The 18,583-nt window shown below is 59.8% G+C and overlaps 3 protein-coding genes and 1 non-coding gene across 10 annotated transcripts in view; 3 read left to right on the top strand and 1 right to left on the bottom strand.

The window, feature by feature from the left end:
• The window catches only part of MARS (methionyl-tRNA synthetase), a gene marked incomplete at its 3' end in the record, with an annotated part of 8,234 nt that extends 5,558 nt beyond the window's left edge, over window positions 1-2,676 (bottom strand). The window contains 9 exon segments of the mRNA NM_001257372.2: window positions 828-1,029; window positions 1,118-1,234; window positions 1,318-1,430; window positions 1,501-1,661; window positions 1,872-1,947; window positions 2,036-2,161; window positions 2,227-2,305; window positions 2,380-2,470; window positions 2,574-2,676. Of these exon segments, the coding sequence (NP_001244301.2) occupies window positions 828-1,029; window positions 1,118-1,234; window positions 1,318-1,430; window positions 1,501-1,661; window positions 1,872-1,947; window positions 2,036-2,161; window positions 2,227-2,305; window positions 2,380-2,470; window positions 2,574-2,676 (1,068 nt within the window).
• A 118-nt stretch (window positions 2,677-2,794) lies between these two features.
• On the top strand, window positions 2,795-9,442 carry ADPRHL (ADP-ribosylarginine hydrolase-like). Of its 7 annotated transcripts, none has more exons than XM_025145461.2 (7): window positions 2,795-2,926; window positions 3,216-3,303; window positions 7,083-7,303; window positions 7,730-7,828; window positions 8,328-8,407; window positions 8,492-8,675; window positions 9,012-9,442. In XM_025145461.2, exons 1-7 carry the CDS (start codon window positions 2,820-2,822, stop codon window positions 9,379-9,381), a joined length of 1,149 nt encoding a protein of 382 aa, XP_025001229.1. In that variant the 5' UTR covers window positions 2,795-2,819; the 3' UTR covers window positions 9,382-9,442. The 7 variants fall into 7 exon arrangements, with proteins under 7 accessions (XP_025001229.1, XP_025001228.1, XP_040510893.1 ...); XM_025145460.3 differs by having other exon boundaries at window positions 2,796-2,968; XM_046905047.1 differs by lacking the exon at window positions 7,083-7,303 and adding an exon at window positions 7,920-8,025 and having other exon boundaries at window positions 2,878-2,926.
• Window positions 3,103-3,171, top strand: MIR12286 (microRNA mir-12286). Its single transcript, NR_162058.1, has one exon. It is a non-coding gene; the product is annotated as a microRNA mir-12286 (primary transcript).
• Window positions 9,443-9,451: 9 nt separating the features above from the next.
• On the top strand, window positions 9,452-18,571 carry LOC121108114 (serine/arginine repetitive matrix protein 1-like). Its single transcript, XM_040654958.2, has 8 exons — window positions 9,452-14,212; window positions 14,430-14,491; window positions 14,916-15,069; window positions 15,270-15,526; window positions 15,730-15,815; window positions 16,312-16,436; window positions 16,560-16,671; window positions 16,868-18,571. Exons 1-8 carry the CDS (start codon window positions 14,092-14,094, stop codon window positions 17,916-17,918), a joined length of 1,968 nt encoding a protein of 655 aa, XP_040510892.1. The 5' UTR covers window positions 9,452-14,091; the 3' UTR covers window positions 17,919-18,571.
• The last annotated feature ends 12 nt before the right edge of the window (window positions 18,572-18,583 follow it).

Raw genomic sequence — 18,583 nt, 5'->3', positions numbered from 1 at the left:
CCCCCCCCCCCCCCCCCCCCCCCCCCCCCCCCCCCCCCACCCAGAATGCTGAGCAAGGAGAGAAAGGAGTGAGGTGGTGGCAGCTGGGGGTGCTGGAGAGGGCCCCCCATAAAATCCTGTGGAAGGAGAGAGAAAAGAGGGAGGCAGTGACAATCCAGCAGTGCTAAAGAGCCCTGGGCTGTCCTGCCCTCCCCAAAATCCTGCATGAGCAGAGAGAAATGAGTGAGGTGGTGATAGAGAGCCCCCCTAAAAGAAATCCTGAGGGAAAGGAGAAAAAGGAGTGAGGTGACAGCAACCAGGGGGTGTTGGTGAGCCCAAAGCCAGCCAGCACCCTGGGAAGTCCTGCAGGAGGAGAAAGAAAGGAGCAAGGTAACAGTCAGGAGGTGCTGAACCCACCCAAAGAAAATCCTATAGAACAGAGAAAGGAGCAAAGCAACAGCAATCCAGCTGTGCCAGAAAGCCCTGGGTGCATTCTCCCCCCCAAAAATCCTGCACGAGAACAGAAAGAGAAACAAGACAGCAGCAATCAGGGGGTGCTGGAGAGCCCCAGCCATCCCTCCTCAGGCTGGGAAATGCTGCAGGAGAAAAGGAATGAGGCAGAGGCAGACAGAGGGTGCCTGAGAGCTCTCCTCACAAAAAAATCCTACAGGAGGAGAGAAAAAGGAGTGAAGCAGTAGAAATGTGGCAGTGCCTGTGAGCCCCAAGCTGCCCCCTCCCAGAAAATCCCATGGGCAGAGAGAGAAAAGAGTGGGGAGATGGTGATGCAGTGGAGCTGCAGAGCCCCAGGCCACCCCCTTCCCCCACGCGCTACACGGAGATGCTCACACGGTCTGCTGCGGTGTGGTGGTGCGGCCAAAGTAATCAAAGGAGATGTCGAACCAGCGGTAGATGTCGGCGTGCACAGCGTGGTATTTATCACAGATCTCCCGTGGCGTCAGCCCCTCCTCCACTGCTTTGGTCTCGGTGGCTGTGCCGTACTCGTCGGTGCCGCACACGTACAGCGTGTTCCAGTTCCGCAGGCGGCAGTACCTGCAGGTGGGCGTGGGTTGGGACACAGCGTGGGCACTGGGCACGGTGGCCCCCGTCTCACCACTCCCCACACGCCCCGGCCGCTCACCTGGCGAAGGCGTCAGCGCTGAGGACACAGCCAATGATGTTGCCCAGGTGGGGCACGTTGTTGACGTAGGGCAAGGCGCTGGTGATCAGCACGTTCCTCATGCCCTCCACTGGCAACCTGTGCCGCACAAAGCCCTTCAGACTGTGCCGTCGCAGCTCGGAGCGCCATGGGTCCCCCCCCAGCCCCATAATGGTACTCACACAGGTTTTGGAGGCCGCCAGGGTTTGGGCAGCGCGGCAGCACCACGAGTCCAGGCATCCACAGCCGCTGCCATATCCTCCTCCGTCAGCGCCCGCTCCGATACGTCATCCTCCTGCAGGGGGGATGGCTAAGCACTGGGGGGGGGATGTGCACAGCACCATGCTCCCACACCAGGCCCATACCTCACAGCCTGGGGCCGTGTCTGGTGGTGGGCGTGGCAGGGGCAGCTTCTGTAGGCAGGCTGTGAATTCCTGCAGGTGCCGTGGCAGCAGCACAGTGTCAGCAGCATTCCTGCACGCCTCTGAGAACGTCATGCTCCGGAACCAGCTCTGCAGCGGCTCAGCTGTCAGGGGGAGGGGGGGGACAAAGCAGCATGACGGCAATCCAGCAACGCCAGAGACCCCCAGGCCACCCCCCAGCCCCCCTGGAAAAGGGGCTTCATGTAGAAGAGAGAAAGTAGGACCTGCAATCCTACAACTCCGCAGCTCCTAGCCCTGCAGCTCTCCAGGATGCCAGGGAGTGCAGAGGAATAGCGGCACCACCCAGCTCTTACCTGCAGGGATGGCTTCGTCTCGGAGCACAGGGAACAGCGTGCTCCACACCACCACATCCGCTACCGACTCAGTGTCCTGCAGCACAAAGGAGTGGAGCTGTGCCCCAAGGTGGCCCCGGCTCCGCGCTGCGTTCCCCACAAACGCATGGGACAGCCCCACTCACCCCGGCCAGGTACGCCGTGCCTCTCCCCACCAAGCTCCGCTCGATGTGGCCCAGCGGTTCCCCCAGCGCCTCCACGCCCGTTCGGCCGTGCACCAGGTGGGCATACAGGGCCGCCAGCGCGGCAGGCTGCGGGCAGACGGGCGGTCACGGCCGTGCCGCACAGCGGCCCCGCCCCGCCGCCCGGCCCTCACCTGCAGCTCGGTGGCCTCCCACTCCAGCCATTGGGTGGTCAGGTCGGTGGGCTGCTCGCCGCGCCGCAGGAAGAAGTACCTGCGGGACAGAGGGACGGAGAGAGGGAACGGCGGGGGGGAGGGTGGTGGACGGACGGACAGCCCCGGACTCACTGGCAGATGGCATTGGGGGAGAAGAGCACCGCGCCGCTCTCCAGCTGCAGGGCGGGGGCCCATGGGGGACACAGCGGGGACGGCGGCGGCTCTGCGGGACGGTGCGCCCGTCAGGGGAGGGGGACCGCGGAGGCCGAGCGGCCCGGCGAAGGCCTCGCCCCCCCCCCCCCCAACGGCCCCGGGGAAGGCCTCACCTCCGGGCTCGGCCCAGCAGAGCTGCACCGGAGCGCCGGCGCAGTGTGCGGCCGCCACCACCTTCAGCGCCGCGGGACTGCCTGCCGCCACCCGCAGCCGCATGGCTCCGCGCTGATGCAACCCGAAACGCGCCCCGGGGCAGCACACGAACTCTCGCGAGGCGAGTTTTCGAAGATCTCGCGAGGCGAGTTCTCGTGGGACACTAACCTCATGAAGCTCTCGCGAGATGAGCTCTTGCGGCTCTCATGCGCGAGCTCTCGCGAGAGCTTCGGCCGCACAGCCTCTGCCGCCATGGTCACCGCTGGTGTGACGTCATAGGAATGCGCCGCGCTGTGCGGCCGTCCGCAGCGGGGTGGGTGAAGAAGGTGTGGTGTGGGGGTACGGGAGTACGGAGGTGCGTTTCTGCCGTCGACCTGTGAACGCCGTTGGTCCCGCGGCACCTCCCGGCGGTGCTGAGCGCCCCGGGGGGAGGGGACGGCGGCTGAGAAGCAGCGGGGCTGGGGACTGCGATGTGTGGGGCTGTGGGACTGGGGCTGCAGGGCTGGGAGATGTGGGGCTCTGCAGCCCCTCGACATCACAGCCCTTCCGCCCCCCTTCCCGCCCCTCCCCCCCCCACCCCGCTCACCTCTCGCTGCCCCCAGGCCCGGACGTGGATGTGGACACGGATGGGATCTGCGTGTCAGCGGGAACCCCTCCCCCGCCCAGAAATGGCTCTTCGTTGTGGGTCGGGTGAGGAGACCCGAAATGGAGGGGGCAGCGCAGGGATGGGGACGGGGGGGATATGGGGACAGGGCCTTTCTAAAACAACCACCCTCTGGTTCTGTGACCTTTCAGGACCTTTCCCACCCAACCATCCTGTGGCACTGTGACCTTTCAGGACCTTCCCTTCCCAGAGAAAGGGGGAGGGAGTGGGGAAAAGGAAGAAGAATGAGAAAAAGGAGTGGGAATGGGAGAGGGTAAATGAAAGGAAAAGGGAAAAGGGAGAGGGGAGAGGAGAGGGAAAAAGGGGAAGAGGAAAGGAAAGGGAGAAAGAAAAGAAAATGCATTGGGGAAGGGAAAGAGGTTTGGAAAATGGGAAATACACAGAGGAAGGGGAAGAAAAAGAGGAAGGGAGAGGAGAAGGGGAAAGGAAAAGGGAAGGGGTTGGGAGGGAGAAGGGGAAAAAGAAAAGGGGAGGACAGAGAAAAAGGGTAAGGGGGAGATATAATGGGGGAAGGGAGAAGGAAGAAAAGGGGAAAGAGATGAGGAAGTGCAGCATCTGATGCACGGACTCAGATGTGAACGATCTAATCGTCTATTACAAGCTCTCACATCACTTACATACCTTCACACATTCCCTTTTTCTAGCTTTCCCATCCTCCCCTACAACTTCCCCATCCACCTTTACATGTCATCAGAGCATTCTACAAACACTATTCAACCGTTCATGCGGGCGCTCATCCAGTCAGAGCCGTGAGCCATTCTTCTTCTACAGCTGTCCTTGGTTCTCATGATGTTTTATCCTGCTACACAGCTGCTGCTCTGAACAGTTTTCCTTGTATTCCCACAGGGAAGAAAAATGAAGAGAAGGGAAACTGAGGAAGGGGAGGGGGGTGGGAAAGGGGACAGTTGGTTTTTCCCTCCAACCCGCAGCTCCTCCGGATCAGAGGAGACCTCCATGGTTTTTTATTTATTTATTTTTCCCAATAAAAAGGGTCAGATTGGGTCATTTTGTAGGGGACAGGAAATGAGAGCGCTGACAGCAAAGGACGCGGCCCCAATGGAGACCTCCCACACTGCGCCGCGTTGGTCTGCAGTGCTTGGAGTGATCTTTGCTGTGTTATTTCCCAGTATCACTGACTTTTCCTCCAGTGTCATTGAGGTTTTCCCTGATTTCTTTCAGTTTTCCCCAATGTCACTCAGTTGTCCCCCAGTTCCATTGAGTTTTCCACCACTTTCATTGTGTTTTTCACACTTTCATTATGTTTTCGCCTGATATCTCTCAGACTTTTATTGACAGAACTGTGGGCAGAGATCATCGACCAAATGAGTGTTCTTTCATTCAGTTTTCCCCAATCTCGTTCAGTTTTCCCTCAATTCCGTTGAGTTTTCCACGAATGTCATTGAGATTTGCCCATTTTCACTGACTTTTCTACCAATTTGGTTGAGTTTCTTTGAGTTTTCCCCAGTTCCATTGAGTCCACCACAACTGCAGCATTAAATGTGCTGAGATGGCAGCGCTCCGTGCCACGGTGGCCCACAGCCCCTTATGGTGGTCCCCATTCATTATAGTGGCCCACATCTCCCAGTGGTGGCCCATAGCCCTCATGGTAGCCCCCATCTCGTGATGGCCCCACATTCCCATGTCCCTGTATGTCCCCATACCCCATGTCCCCCATGTGCCCCCATCCCTGCATCCCCTTCCCACAGTGTCCCCACATCCGCCCCACATCCCTGCAATCCTTCTGCCCCCCAAATCCCTCCCCTCATTCGGAGTTCCCCAAACCTGCATTATTCTGCCACAACTCTGCAGTTTTTTGCCCCAAACTCTCTCTCCCAAGGTCCAGTGTGACATTCAGGGCCTGAAGCCCCATAGGGATGGCCCCAAATTCCCTTTTTTTGAACCCGAAATGTCATTTTCATCCCGCAGATGTGATGGATCCGCTCCCCCCTTTCAGGGGGCACCAAACTCTCCTCTTTGGGTCCCAACGTCCAATCCAAATTTAGCCAAACGGCCACTATGGGGTGGATGTGGGGCAGTGCAGGGAGTTATGGGGCACTGGGAGTGATACGGTGGGGCACTACGGGGCTGCAGTGGGGCACCGTGCGGGCACTAGGGGGCAGATGTAGGGCACCACGGGGGTCTGTAGGGTGGATTTGGGGCAACATGGGGATCTGTGGGGCAGTGTAGGGGGCTGTGGGGCCCTATGGGGCACTGAGGCTGTGCAGCGCTGGGGGCGCTGTGGGGCACAGTGCGCCTTCCCCCAGCACGGTCCCCTTAAGGCGCCCCTCCCCCCGCTGGCGCTGTGCCTCCCCTCCCCCCCCCGACGGACGTCCCAGGCTGTCACCGCGATGGCAGCTCCGTGAGTGGCAGCTCCGTGAGAGGCCCTGACCCCCCCCACCGCCCCTCCCGTCCCCCCCAGCCCCATAACCGCTCCCAGTGCCCCCCTCCCCCCCCCAAACGTCCCTATAACCCCCAATGTCCCCCCCATAACCGCATTGTGCTCCCTGTGACCCCCAGCCCAACCCTCCCAACCCCCACTGTGCCCCCCCATAACCTTTTATTGCTCCCCCACCCCAGAACCCCACAGAGCCCCACTCCATAACCCACCACCCCATAGTCCCTCCACGCGCCCCCCCCCATAACTTCCACTGTTCCCTCCCATAACCTCAGAGCCCCCAATGCCCCGACTCCATAACCCCCCCCACACCCCATAACCCCATATGGTCCCCCCATAAACCCACAGCCCCCCACGGTGCCCCTGCCCCCTAGCTCCCCTAGCCCATCCCATAACCCCAGAGCCCCGATTCCCCCCCATAGCTCCCATAGCCCCCCCACTCCATAACCCCACACTGTGACCCCCATGGCCCCCATAACTCCTCCACCCCACAAACTCATAAACCCATAGCTCCCCTGATTCCCCCCACCCCATAACCCCGATGGCCCCCCTGCCCCAGAAACCCCACTGTGACCCCTCATAAACCCCCCACCTCATAACCCCCAGATGCCCTCCCCACCCCACAACTCCCCACTCCATAACCCCATAACCCCATTGTGCCCCACATAACCCCATAGTCCCCCAATGTCCACCCCAACCCCATAACCTCCCACCCAATAACCCTCACTATGCCCCCCACAACACCCCCACCCCATAACCCCATAACCCCATAAACCCCCATAATCCCCCAACCCATAACCCCCCAATGTTCCCCCCATAGCCCCCAGTGCCCTCCCACCTTGTAACCCCACTGTGCCCCTTCATAACCTCCCAATGCCCCCCGCACCCCATAACCCCCCTCTGTACTCCTCGGTAACCCACCAGCCAATAACCCCCCACGGCATAACTTCACTCTGACTCCCATAGCCCCCTCATAGCCACACAAATCCATAACCCCATAGCCCCCATCCCATAACCCCATAAAACCACAACGCCCCCCATAACCCCCCCACTCCATATCTTCAATGTGCCCCCAACCCCCCACTATCTCCCCTCATAATCCCCCTATCCCATTACCCCCCCGTGCCCCCCCACCCCATAGCCCCCCATGACCCCCCTGTGCCCCCACCCCATAACCCCCACTGTGCCCTCCACCCCACTACCCCTCACTGCATCCCCCATCCCGTAACCCCCCCATATTGTGTCCCCATTGTGTCCCCCATAACCCCCACCTCATAACCCCCCCATAACCACACAAACCCAGAACCCCCCCACTGTCCCCCACATAACCCCAGAACACCACAGCGCCCCCCGATAACCCCGCACCCCACAACCCCCACCAACCCCCCCATAACCCCCGTTGCACCGCAGCCCTCCCCCGGATCGCTACGAGGCGGCGCTGCTGTTGGCGGCCGCCGGGGACGCGCTCGGCTTCCGGGGGGGGCTGTGGGAGTACTGCACCGCGGGAGCGCGCATCCACGAGGAGCTGCGCGCGCTGGGCGGGCTGAGCAGCATCGAACTGCGCCCCCCCGATTGGCCGCTGAGCGACGACACCATTCTGCACCTCGCAACCGCCGAGGGGCTGAGCAGCGGTGAGCGCCGCCGGGGGGGCACAGAGCCATAGGTGTGGGGCACAGAGCCATCAGTGGAGTCCAGAGCATTGCTGTGGGGCAGAGCCATCAGTGTGGGGCCCAGGCCCATAGGTGTGGGGCACAGAGCCATTGCTGTGGGGCAGGGCTGGGGGGCAGCATAGACCCATAAGTGAAGGGGGCTGTGGGGGAACTCAGAGCCATTAGTAGGAGGGAACCTGGGGGGACTCATTGGGCCTCAGACGCAGAAGTGTGGGGTGGGGCTGGAGGAGAAAGGGAACCCATAGATGGGGGTGGTTTGGCGGGGGGGGGGCTCAGCTCCATAAGTGAAGAGCTGGGGGGGCAGAGCCACACGTGTGGGGCGGCGCTGGGGGTGTCGCTTTGGGTCCCCACCTCACATGTGTGGGTCTGAGTGGCGCTGCCCTCCAGGGCTGGAGGGCGATGCGCTGCTGCAGGAGTTGGCACGGCGCTACGTGGCGGCCATGGAGGACATGGAGGGCCGCAAACCGGGGCCCAGCAGCATCCTAGGTACGTGTGGGGCGCTGTGGGGCGAAGCTGTGGGGGCAAAGCTGTGGGGTCAGCGCCCCCCCGCCCTCTCCTCCCCTGCTCTGCCCCACAGGAACATCGCAGCTGCGCCCTGGGGAGCCCCACGGGTACCGCATCCCCTTCAACCCCACCGGCACCGGCTGTGGGGCGGCCATGCGCAGCCTGGCTATAGGGCTCAGGTCGGGGTGTGGCAGTGGGGCAGAGGTGGCGGAGTGGGGCAGAGGTGGCGGTGTGGGGCTGAGATGTGGGGCAGAGGTGGGGGTGGGGCTGTGGGGGCAGCTGGGACATTGGCACTGTGGCGTGCGGTATTATGGGATGGGGTGGGATGGGGGATATTATGCAATGAGGGACACGATGGGATATTACGTGATGTTGTGGGGGAACACGATACAGGGTGCGGAGTATTATGGGATGGGGGACATGATGGGATGGGGGACATGATGGGATGTGGGGTATTATGGGATGCGGGCTGTGCCCCTAGGTACCCGCGCCCGGAGGAGCTGCCAACGCTGATCCGGGTGAGCATTGAGAGTGGGCGCATGACCCACCACCACCCCACAGGTGGGTGCCATGGGGCGGGGGGGGGAGGAGGGGTGTCCCCATCAAATGGGGATGGCGCTCACCCCACCCCCCACCCCCCTACAGGGTACCTGGGCGCATTGGCCGTGGCACTGTTTGGGGCGCTGGGGGTGCGTGGGGAACCCCCTGAGCTGTGGGGCGCTGAGCTGCTGCGCATTCTGCCCCACGCATGGGATTATGTGGAGGGTGAAGGGGTGGCCGTGGAGGAAAACGCCGCCGCATGGGACTTCTTCGGGGACACCTGGCGCCGGTGAGGGGCAACGACATCAGGGGTGATGGGGGCATGGGGGGGTTGGGGGGCAGTGGGGGCAGAGTCCATCCCCATCACCCGCAGCTCTTGGTATCTGTGGGGACATCAGTGGACATCCTAGTGCCACCCGTGTCCCTGCTGAGCCCAGTGTCCCCAGGGTGTGTGCCATTGCCCATCTTGTCTCCACTGACACCCGTGCCACCACTGCCCCCAGAGTCCCCATTCACTCTGTTCTCCCCACTGACCCCAATGCCCCCGCTGCCTCCAGTGCTTCCATCGCCCCCATAATTTCCCCCATTGTCCCCAGCGCCCCCATTGCGCCCTCTGTCCCCGCAGGTACCTGGAGTCACGAGGTCTCCTGGGGGGCGGTGGTCCCCCACGAGTGCCATCACTGCCGACGCCGGAGGAGCGTGACGCCGAGTACGTGCGCTGGGCGCTGGGGGGGTGGGCAGGGCGCAGCGGGCACGACGCACCCATGGTGGCTCTGGAGGCGCTGCTGGCGGCGGGGGACAGCTGGGAGGAGCTGTGCGCCCGCGCTGTGCTGCACGGCGGCGACAACGACTCCACTGGAACCATCGCCGCCGGCTGCTGGGGGCTGCGCTGGGGGCTGAGCCGCGTTCCCCCCGGCATGCACCGCCACCTTGAGTACCGCCAGCGTCTCTGCCACGTCGCGCACCGCCTGCACGCGCTGGCCTGGGGGCACTGAGCGCTCCTTCGGCAGCATTCGGGACACAGCCGTGGCCACAGTAAACGTGCGCTGCAATGTCGCCGTGTATTGGTGTCCGTCCGCAGCGCCTGACCCTGCGGCCACGGGGTGGCGCTGCCCCCCGCACAGCCCTGCGTGGCAATGGCCGTTGTCATCCTGGTGGCCATCCCCATCCCCATGCCGGTGACCAAGACCACACTGCTGGCCATCCCAATCCCCATGCTGGTGGCATGGTGCTACCCCATAGCATTGCCCCGTAGCACTGTTCCATAATGTCACCCTAGAGCACTATGCATAGCACTGCCCCATAGCATCACCCCAGAACGCTGCTCCATGTCACCCCTTAGCATCAACCGATACCATTTTCCCATAATGTCACCCCATAGCACTGCCCCGTAGCGGTGCTCCATTGCGTCACCCCGCTGCACCACCCAAAACTGTCACTCCGTAGCATCACCCCATAGCATCACCCCATACAATCACCATATAGTGCTGCATTATAGTGCATCCCCATGGCATCACCCCAGAGTGCCGTCCCATACTGCTGTCCCATACATCACACCACAGCGTCGCCTCATAGCATCACCCCATAGTGCTGCACAATAGCATCACCCTGTAGCATCACAACATAGCACTGCCCCATGGCACTGTCCTGCAGTGTCACCCCATATTGTCACCCCAAAGTGCTGCCCCACAGTATCATCCCATAGTGTCACCCTGTAGTGTCACTCCTAGGGCTAGGAGTTATGGGGTTAGGGTTACGGTTACGGTTAGGGTTAGGGTTAGGGTTAAGATTAGGGTTGGGGTTGGGATTATGGTTAGGGTTAACACTGGGGTTGGGGTTGGGGCTGTTTTTTGGAATTGGTTAGGGATAAGATCTGTCAGGCTTAGGGTTTGGATAACCTGAAGAGTAAGAAGGAAATGCACAGGCAGTGCAATCAGGGACCGGTACTGTGGGAAGAATCGTAGAATCACTCAGGTTGGAAAAGACCTCAAAGATCATCGAGTCCAACCACAATCTAACCATACTACCCGAAGGAAGCCACCAATCTGTGTATCCTTCTGGACAAAATGCCCAGCACACAGCTGGACAAAAACAGAATGCAGTGGGTGGCAAATGGCTGATGGACTGGGCCCCAAGGGTTATGGTAGGTGGGGTTTCCATCCGGCTGGCAGCCGGTCACTGGCGGGGTTCCCCAAGGCTCCGTTTTAGGGCCAGTTCTCTTTCCTATTTTCATCAATGCCTTGCATGTAGGAACAGAAGGTGTTTTGCGCAAGATTGCTGTCAGTACTGGACGGGGAGGAGTTGTTGGCTCCTGTCGCTGAGGGTGGAGAGAGAGGCCTTGCAGGGAGATCCAGCCAAACGGGAGAGAGCTGGGCGACCACCAAGCACACGGAGTTTAACAAGACCATCAGGAAAAACGTCTTGACAGAAAGGGTTGTTAAGCACTGGGATGGGCTGCCCAGGGAGGTGGTTGAGTCACCATCCCTGAATGTGTTTAAAAGCCGTTTGGATGTGATGCTCAGGGACGTGATTTAGCAGAGGGTTGTTTGAGTTACGGTAGTATGGTTAGGTTGCGGCTGGACTCGATCGTCTTTAAGGTCTTTTCCAACCTGAGCACTTCTATGATTCTATGACTCTAAGAGCAAGTGCCATATTCTACACCCGGGAAAGGGCAACCCCGGCTGTACGTACAGACAGGAGTTGCATGTCTTGTGATTGGACAGAAATCTCCCCAGCCTAAGCCAGGAACGGATCTGTACTGGGGATGCGGAGAAAGGGGTCTTGATTTTGACAAGTTGCCTCTGGAAAATTAATTTTATCATTAGATATTTGGCATTACAAGAACAGAGACAGCCTTCAACACATCTGACGAGGGAGGAACAGCACTCACACAAACAACAAGCAAGCCACCAGAAACAAGCAGAGCAAAAACACTCTGGGAAACCAAATACAAATCTATTTTCAAGAGAATCTTTAGCTTCTTGCCGTAGGAGCTGATGGAGCCTCCCATCACTTGAATTGTGGAGGCCACTTCAGAAATTCTATGTCAATCAGGTCCAACGCTGAAGTACAACTATAGGAGTCCATGTTCCAAATTCTTGAAAACCCGGTTACGGATGTCAGCTGTGGATGCCCCATCCCTGGAGGCATTCAAGGCCAGGCTGGATGTGGCTCTGGGCAGCCTGGTCTACTGGTTGGCGACCCTGCACATGGCCGGGGGGCTGAAACCAGATGATCTTTGAGGTCCTTCTCAACCCCCCTGCCACCCTATGATTCTGTGAGACAAGCCGGTGTCGAGGAAGCCCCTAGCCAGGAAGAAGTCCAGTGCAAAGGGAAAAGGACTGCTAGGGGGCCAGGGGCTCACTGTGTTTTAGAGACCGAGAGATGTGAAGCTTGGAGATGCCCTTGCAAATAAAATCATTTACGCAGGGAGACCTGCAAACGAGATGCCTTTGCTAACCAGAGACTTGGGAATGAGGTGCCCTTGCTTGCAAGTACGTTCCTTTCCCCTCTGTCTGTACGTTCTCACCAGGTAAGATCTCAGTTACAAAAGCCTGTAGACAACTTGGACTTAAGAACTTTGGACGTGCTGTGCAGGCCTGATAGGTCACACAGAAGGGGGAACGTTACGGGCACCGGGAAGCCTGTAACCTCCACGTACTTGAGCCAACGAGGAAAGAAGGAAGGGACAATGCGAACGGGAAGACAGGATAAAAGGGATTCTTTCCCATCCTTGGTGAGACCCACAGGTGTGAGGTGAGACCTCCCTTTCTTTCAATCAAGAAAGCTAAAGCCTCTCCTCCGACTCTTTTGGGGATAAAGATAATTGAGCAAGCCCATCAGAGCCCAATTTTCCCACAGAGCCCGGGAAATTTGGGAATTGGCTGATGTGGTTGCCAAGCCGCTCTCCATGATACGAGAAAAGTCGTGGCGCTCAGGTGAAGTCCCTGGTGACTGGAAAAAAGGCAACACCACACCCATTTCTACAAAGGGTAAACAGTATGGCCCCGGGAACTACCGGCCTGTCACTCTAACCTCTGGCCTGGGGAGGATCACAGAGCAGATCCTCCAAGAAGCAATGCTAAGGCACACGGAAGGCAGGGAGCTGATACGGGAGAACCAGCATGGCTTCTGCCCAACCAAGGGCAAATCCTGCTTGACCAACCTGGTGGGTGGGCTTCCGTGATGGTGTCACTGCATCAGTGGACAAGGGAGAGCCACTGATGTCCTCCATCTGCATTAAAGTAAGGCCTTCGACACGGTCCCCCACAACATCCTTCTCTCCAAATTGGAAAGAGGTGGATTTGACGGGTGGGCTGTTTGATGGATGAAGGACTGGCTGCAGGATGGAGTCCAGAGAGTGGTGGTCAGCGGCTCCATGTCTGGATGGAGATCGGCGTCCCACAGTGCTGGCAGCGATTTGAGGATGACACCAAGCTGTAAGGTGCGGGGACACACCAGAGGGATGGGATGCCACCCAGAGGGAGCTGTGCAGGCTGAGCAGATGGCCCAGGTGAACCTCATGAGGTTCAACAAATCCAAGAGCAAGGTCTTGCGCCTGGGTCGAGGCAACCCCCACTACCAGTATGAGCTGGGGGTGAAAGGACTGAGAGCAGCCCTGCAGAAAGACACCTGGGGATACAGGTGGGTGGGAAAGTGGACATCAGTCAGCACTGTGCCTTCACAGCCCAGAAAGCCAACCGTATCCTGGGCTGCATTCCAAGCAGCACGGCCAGCAGGGCAAGAGAGGTGATCCCGCCCCTCTACCCTGCGCTGCTGAGGCCTCACCTGGAGCACTGTGTCCAGATGTGGAGTCCTCAGCACAGGACAGACATGGAGCTGTTGCAGCGCGCCCAGAGGACGGCCACAAAAAGGATCCCAGGAACGGAACAGCTCTCCTGCAAGGACAGAGCTGGGGCTGAGAGAGCTGGGACTGTGCAGCCTGGAGGGGAGGAGGCTGCGAGGTCACCTGAGAGCAGCCTTCAGCGTTCAAAGGGGAGAGACAGGAAAGAATAGCACAGACTCTGTAGCAGACTCTGTGGCGATACAACAAGGGGAAATGGCTTCGAGCTCAGGGAGGGCGCGTTTCGTTTGGATGTAAGGAAAAAATCTTCTTTTCCTTAGGGAAGGTGGAGAGGCACTGGAACGTGTTACCTAGTGTTGAGGTGGATGCCCCGTCCCTGGAGACTTTCAAGGTGAGGCTGGACCAGGCCCTGTGCGTTGCAGGGGAGCTGGGCTACGTGGCCACGATGGAGTCACCACGGCGACACAGAGGAACAATGCCGGGTAATGGATGGAGCTTTCTGACAAGGAATCGGCTCGTTCCAGGCAAAGCCGGGCAACTTTCAAAACAACAAATCATAACCGTTACGGTAAAGGGTACTTTGGAACAGTTGTGATTTCCGCGCCAACTGCCTGAAGATCAATGTAGGCAACGGCTACTAAAGAGAAATGAGGAACGCAATCCTGAGAGGAAAGAAAAGAAGAGAGAGAAAACAGAAAGGTGCCAGCACTCCCGCTCGGGGCGGGCAGCAGGCCGCTGTCCTGCGTCATAATGGGCCACGGCCAGCACTGGCCACGCTGTCACCGCGTCGCCACGGCAACGTTTGTGACACGGCCACCCGGGAGGGGTATAAAGGCGGTGCACGGTGGTGGGTCCTGCACCCTGAAGGAGCATCTGGACGAGAGCAGACGCATCTGAAGGGATGAGCTCCGGCATGGCTGGCGCCAACACGGAGCAACCCGCTGGCACGAGGCGGAACAGGACGAGCGAGGCCGGCCCCGCAGCGAGGCGTGCCTCCAGAGCGACAGACACCAACACCGAAGGTACACGGGTCCACAGCCACCACAGGAGCGCTGCTGCAGCCCATCTTGGCGCTGAGCGGGAGAGACCCAGCACGGGGACCAGCTCGGGGCTGTCTCCGTGTGGGGCTGGGGACTGCAACGACACTTTCCGTCTGCCACCTCCCTCCCGGCCCGAGGCAGTAGGAGCGCCGGGAAGCGGCAGATGCAGAGTGTGACCCGCTTTTCCTCTGCCCTCCAGAGCGAGTTGCCGTCTGGGATGCGGTGGCCGCCTACGTACAGGAGCACCTCCTGGTGCAGAAGGTGTGTTGGCTGTCGTCTTCCTCCTCTCCCTGTCCAGCTCAGCCTGCAGTTCCTCTGACTCTTCCCCTCCACACAAAGCAGGAAGCTCAGCCCAAATTGCTCTGCTGTGCATAGCGTGGGCTTCCTGCAAAGGCAGCATCGCTTGTGCTAGGCGGGCTCCGAGCTCAGGGCCGAGCCCAGCCTCGGGAAGCCTCTGGATTCCATCAGGCTGCTTCCGCCCTGACTGCTGTGCTGCATTTGGGAGGGCAAGGGGAGGGAGAGGACTGCGCAGCTCCTTCCCAAAGCCTCTCCCGCTGCCCTGCCCGCTGGTGCCTCTGAGCAGCGGGAGAGGGCTTCTGAGCTCTGTCCCTACGTGGGACCCCCTCCAGCTCTTCCTCCAGCCGGCCCATAACCCTGCAGCCCGTGCTTTCTCTTCCACTCGCAGGGGGTCTGGATTCCCACCTTCGGCTCATTCGACACCATCTCTAAGGACATCAGGACTGCGGACGGGACCGCGACTCTGCGGTGGCCCGTGTTTCAGCTGGCCAGGAACCTCAGAGCCATGCACCACCTCGGGTCCGACAAGGACTCCCTGCCAGGTAGGAGCGGGATTGAACCCTTGCAGGCTTCACGGACGGGGCAAAGAAGGCCACCGCCTCCCTTCTCAGAAGGAGACCTCCCTCCCCCTCCGAGGTGGGGGCCGTGCTGGCTGATGGCCGCAAGAAGCACTTGTAGGGAAGCAAGCAAGCGCCTGTGGAAAAGCGACTGCAGGATCAACTCTGTCCCTCGCATTTTTCAGCCCACAGGGAGGTGGAGACCCTGAAATACAGCGAGGTGGCTGCCGCTGCCTCTGTGACCTGGCAGAGAGGGAAGACCTGCATCCAAAGCACCGTGTCCCTCCTCTCCAACTGCCTCAAGAATGGGGAGAACGTTGCCTTTGTCCTGAAGGACGTAGGAGTGCTCCTCTTTGAAGGCATGAGCTTTGGAATTAAATACTACTACGACTTCCTTGAGAAGCTCTCTGGGAAGGAGAAATTCAGAAAAGCTGTCTTCAAGGTGAGCTGCAGGTTTCTCCATGGCCCGGGCAGTCCCGTGACCCTTGCTCTGCCCGCACACGGCCCACCAGGACCTGGCCAGCTGCTCGGGCTGTGCAGGTGCTGCGGTGCTGTCAGCTCTCCCTGCCTTGGGCTCCTCCAGTCCTGAGGGCCTCAGCCATCACAAGGACGTCCCACAACCTCCCTGTTCCTCCCCCCCTGCAGGCCCCCTGGCTGCTGGACACGCTGGTGTCCCGGGTGGCACCGGTGGCCTCCCTGACGCACTCTGGCCGCCTCGTCGTCTTTCCCATGTGAGTATGTGGGTGCAGCCGCTGCTTGATGCAGCTGCTCAGCCCTCATTCCATAGCACTTGTTCCTTGTGTCCATGGCTGTCCTGCCCGCGACAATATGGCACAGAACCACAGAATCATTTGAGCTGGAAGCAACCCTGAAAGGGCACCTAGTCCCACGCCCCTGCAAGGAACAGGGACACCTACCGCCAGATGAGGTTGCTCTGAGCCTGGTCCAGCCTGACTGTCCGGGCAGCCACCACCTCTCTGGGCAAGACGTTCCGGTGCCTCACCACCCTCCTGCCAAAAACTTCTTCCGTACATCCAATCTCAATCCTCCCTCTTTCCCTTTGAAACTATTTCCCCTTGCCCTACCCCCAGCGGACCCTGCTAAGGACTCCAGAAAGTAGTGAGTGGCCTTAACGCAGCAGGAAAATGTGCTGTGAGCAGACATCACGGCCAGCAAAAAGGATTGGCGGAGCACTGCGTCACGCCGGTGTCTGCTCCTTCTGCACAGGTTTCAGAAGCAGGTTGCACCCAAACCACCTCCCAAGATATTCCGCAAGGCCTCCAGAGATCTCCATGGTGAGGGGAAGCAAAAGAAAGAAGGGGCTTTGCCACCTCTTGTCCGGGGCAAGAAAGGTAAAGCAGCTGCCAGCTCCTTCCCATGGCACGTGCAACCACCGTGTGATGGGAAGTCCCTGAGCGCCCCTTGTCACTGAGCCAAAGGCTTCAGGTGAATCTCTTCTGCCTTCCCAATTCCAGTGAGGTTTGATGAAGTGCCAACCTACATCAGACGCTTCAGCATGGCAAGTACTGCTGGACAAAGCTCGGGAAGCAGAAGAAGCTTACAGCAGAAGGAGAGCTTTTCGTCCAGGTGAGGCTGGAGGCTCCGGGCTGGGATCAGCTCACAGGGCTGGCCCCTGTCCGGATCTCAGGAGCGCCACGGGGCAGCCGGTGAGCTGTCTGTGGGCAAGGCTGCGTTGCAGCCAAGGGTCCTGGCTCAGGGTTGCAGGATGCGGCCCCAAAGCCATCACCCACTCAAGCAGATCCCTCCCGCTCTGTCTTTTCAGTCCGCTGCCGGCGGTCCCGAGAACATCTGAAGCCCGCGAGCAGCCAGTGAGCCGGCAGCTGCAGGGCCAGGCAGGAAACGAAGGCCAAGAACACCTGGGCCAAACAACAGGAAAAAAACACGTCAGGTTCCGCGGAGATGAACAAGGAGCGGGACAGGACCATGAGGCTGGAGCGGCGGCCATGTGGAAAGCAAAGGCCTCGCACCCTCAGGTTGCCGGGAGGCAGGTGGCATCTCGCATCAAAGAAAGGAGATGTTCATTAAGGGCTGAGTCCAGCCTGTCCAGGGACACCAAAGGCCACGCATCCCGGCCGCCGTTACTGCCACGTGACTCTGTCAAACTACTCAGGCAGAGGCAGATGGCTAAGGAGGACAGGCCAGCGCAGGCAGAACCTCGGGAGATGGCAGCATCACCGTTTCACCGTGAGTGCAGCCTGCCCGAGGAGCCCTCCACCTGCAGATCTGGTTCGCTGCCACCCATACGCAACAGACCAGAGTCTCCCAGGAGTCCGCCTCCAAGGACCACAGCCCCGCGCCGCAGGCCGCCAACACCCTACCCGTTTCTGCCACGTGACTCTGTCAAACTACTCAGGCAGAGGCAGATGGCTAAGGAGGACAGGCCAGCGCAGGCAGAACCTCGGGAGACGGCAGCATCACCGTTTCACCGTGAGTGCAGCCTGCCCGAGGAGCCCTCCACCTGCAGATCTGGTTCGCTGCCACCCATACGCAACAGACCAGAGTCTCCCAGGAGTCCGCCTCCAAGGACCACAGCCCCGCGCCGCAGGCCGCCAACACCCTACCCGTTTCTGCCACGTGACTCTGTCAAACTACTCAGGCAGAGGCAGATGGCTAAGGAGGACAGGCCAGCGCAGGCAGAACCTCGGGAGACGGCAGCATCACCGTTTCACCGTGAGTGCAGCCTGCCTGAGGAGCCCTCCACCAGCCGATCTGGTTTGCTGCCACCCATACGCAACAGACCAGAGTCTCCCAGGAGTCCGCCTCCAAGGACCACAGCCCCGCGCCGCAGGCCGCCAACACCCTACCCACGCTGAGCAGGGCATGGGGTGCCCGGGACAGACAGAGCTGCCCCTGAGCCTGCAAAACCCCATCCGCATCCTTCCTGGGTGCCAGCTCCCTCTAGAAAAGCAGAGGTAGAGGGACAGTGGGGACTGGGCTGGATTCAAGAAAGAACATTCACACTAGAAGCTGCGGAACAAGATAGATAAACGGCATGAGAAAGGAATGCTGAGAACTAAGGATGCCTCCAGGAGACAAAAACATGAGTCAAGCGAGCCACACGATCGCCACACGATAACAACCCTGGTTGGAGGAAGAGCGCGTGGCTACGAACAACTCGTGACACCGATGGATAAGCGCCTGCATGCACGCTTAAGGAGTCGACCAGGGGCGACTGTGTGCAATGATTTCTTGACCTGGAAAGGGGGGTGGGAAAGTGGGAAAGAGAGAACTTGGGGATATTTGAACCTGCAATAAACAATTTGGATCATTCACACCTGAGTCCGTGCCTTCAGACGCCGCAGGAACTCTCCCAAGACCCCGTGGCCCTGGGTGCATACGATGGCTGTATTTCATGGAATCATCCCAGAATCATGGAATGCCCTGCGTTGAAAAGGACCCCAAAGATCACGGAATCATAGAATCGCTAAGGTTGGAAAAGACACACAGGATCATCCAGTCCAACCATTCCCCGTCACCA

This window comes from Gallus gallus, chromosome 34 (assembly GCF_016699485.2).
Source record: "Gallus gallus isolate bGalGal1 chromosome 34, bGalGal1.mat.broiler.GRCg7b, whole genome shotgun sequence".
Taxonomy (NCBI): Eukaryota; Metazoa; Chordata; class Aves; order Galliformes; family Phasianidae; genus Gallus; species Gallus gallus.
Note: the sequence above shows the minus strand (reverse complement) of the source record. Positions and strands in the feature narration are given on the sequence as shown.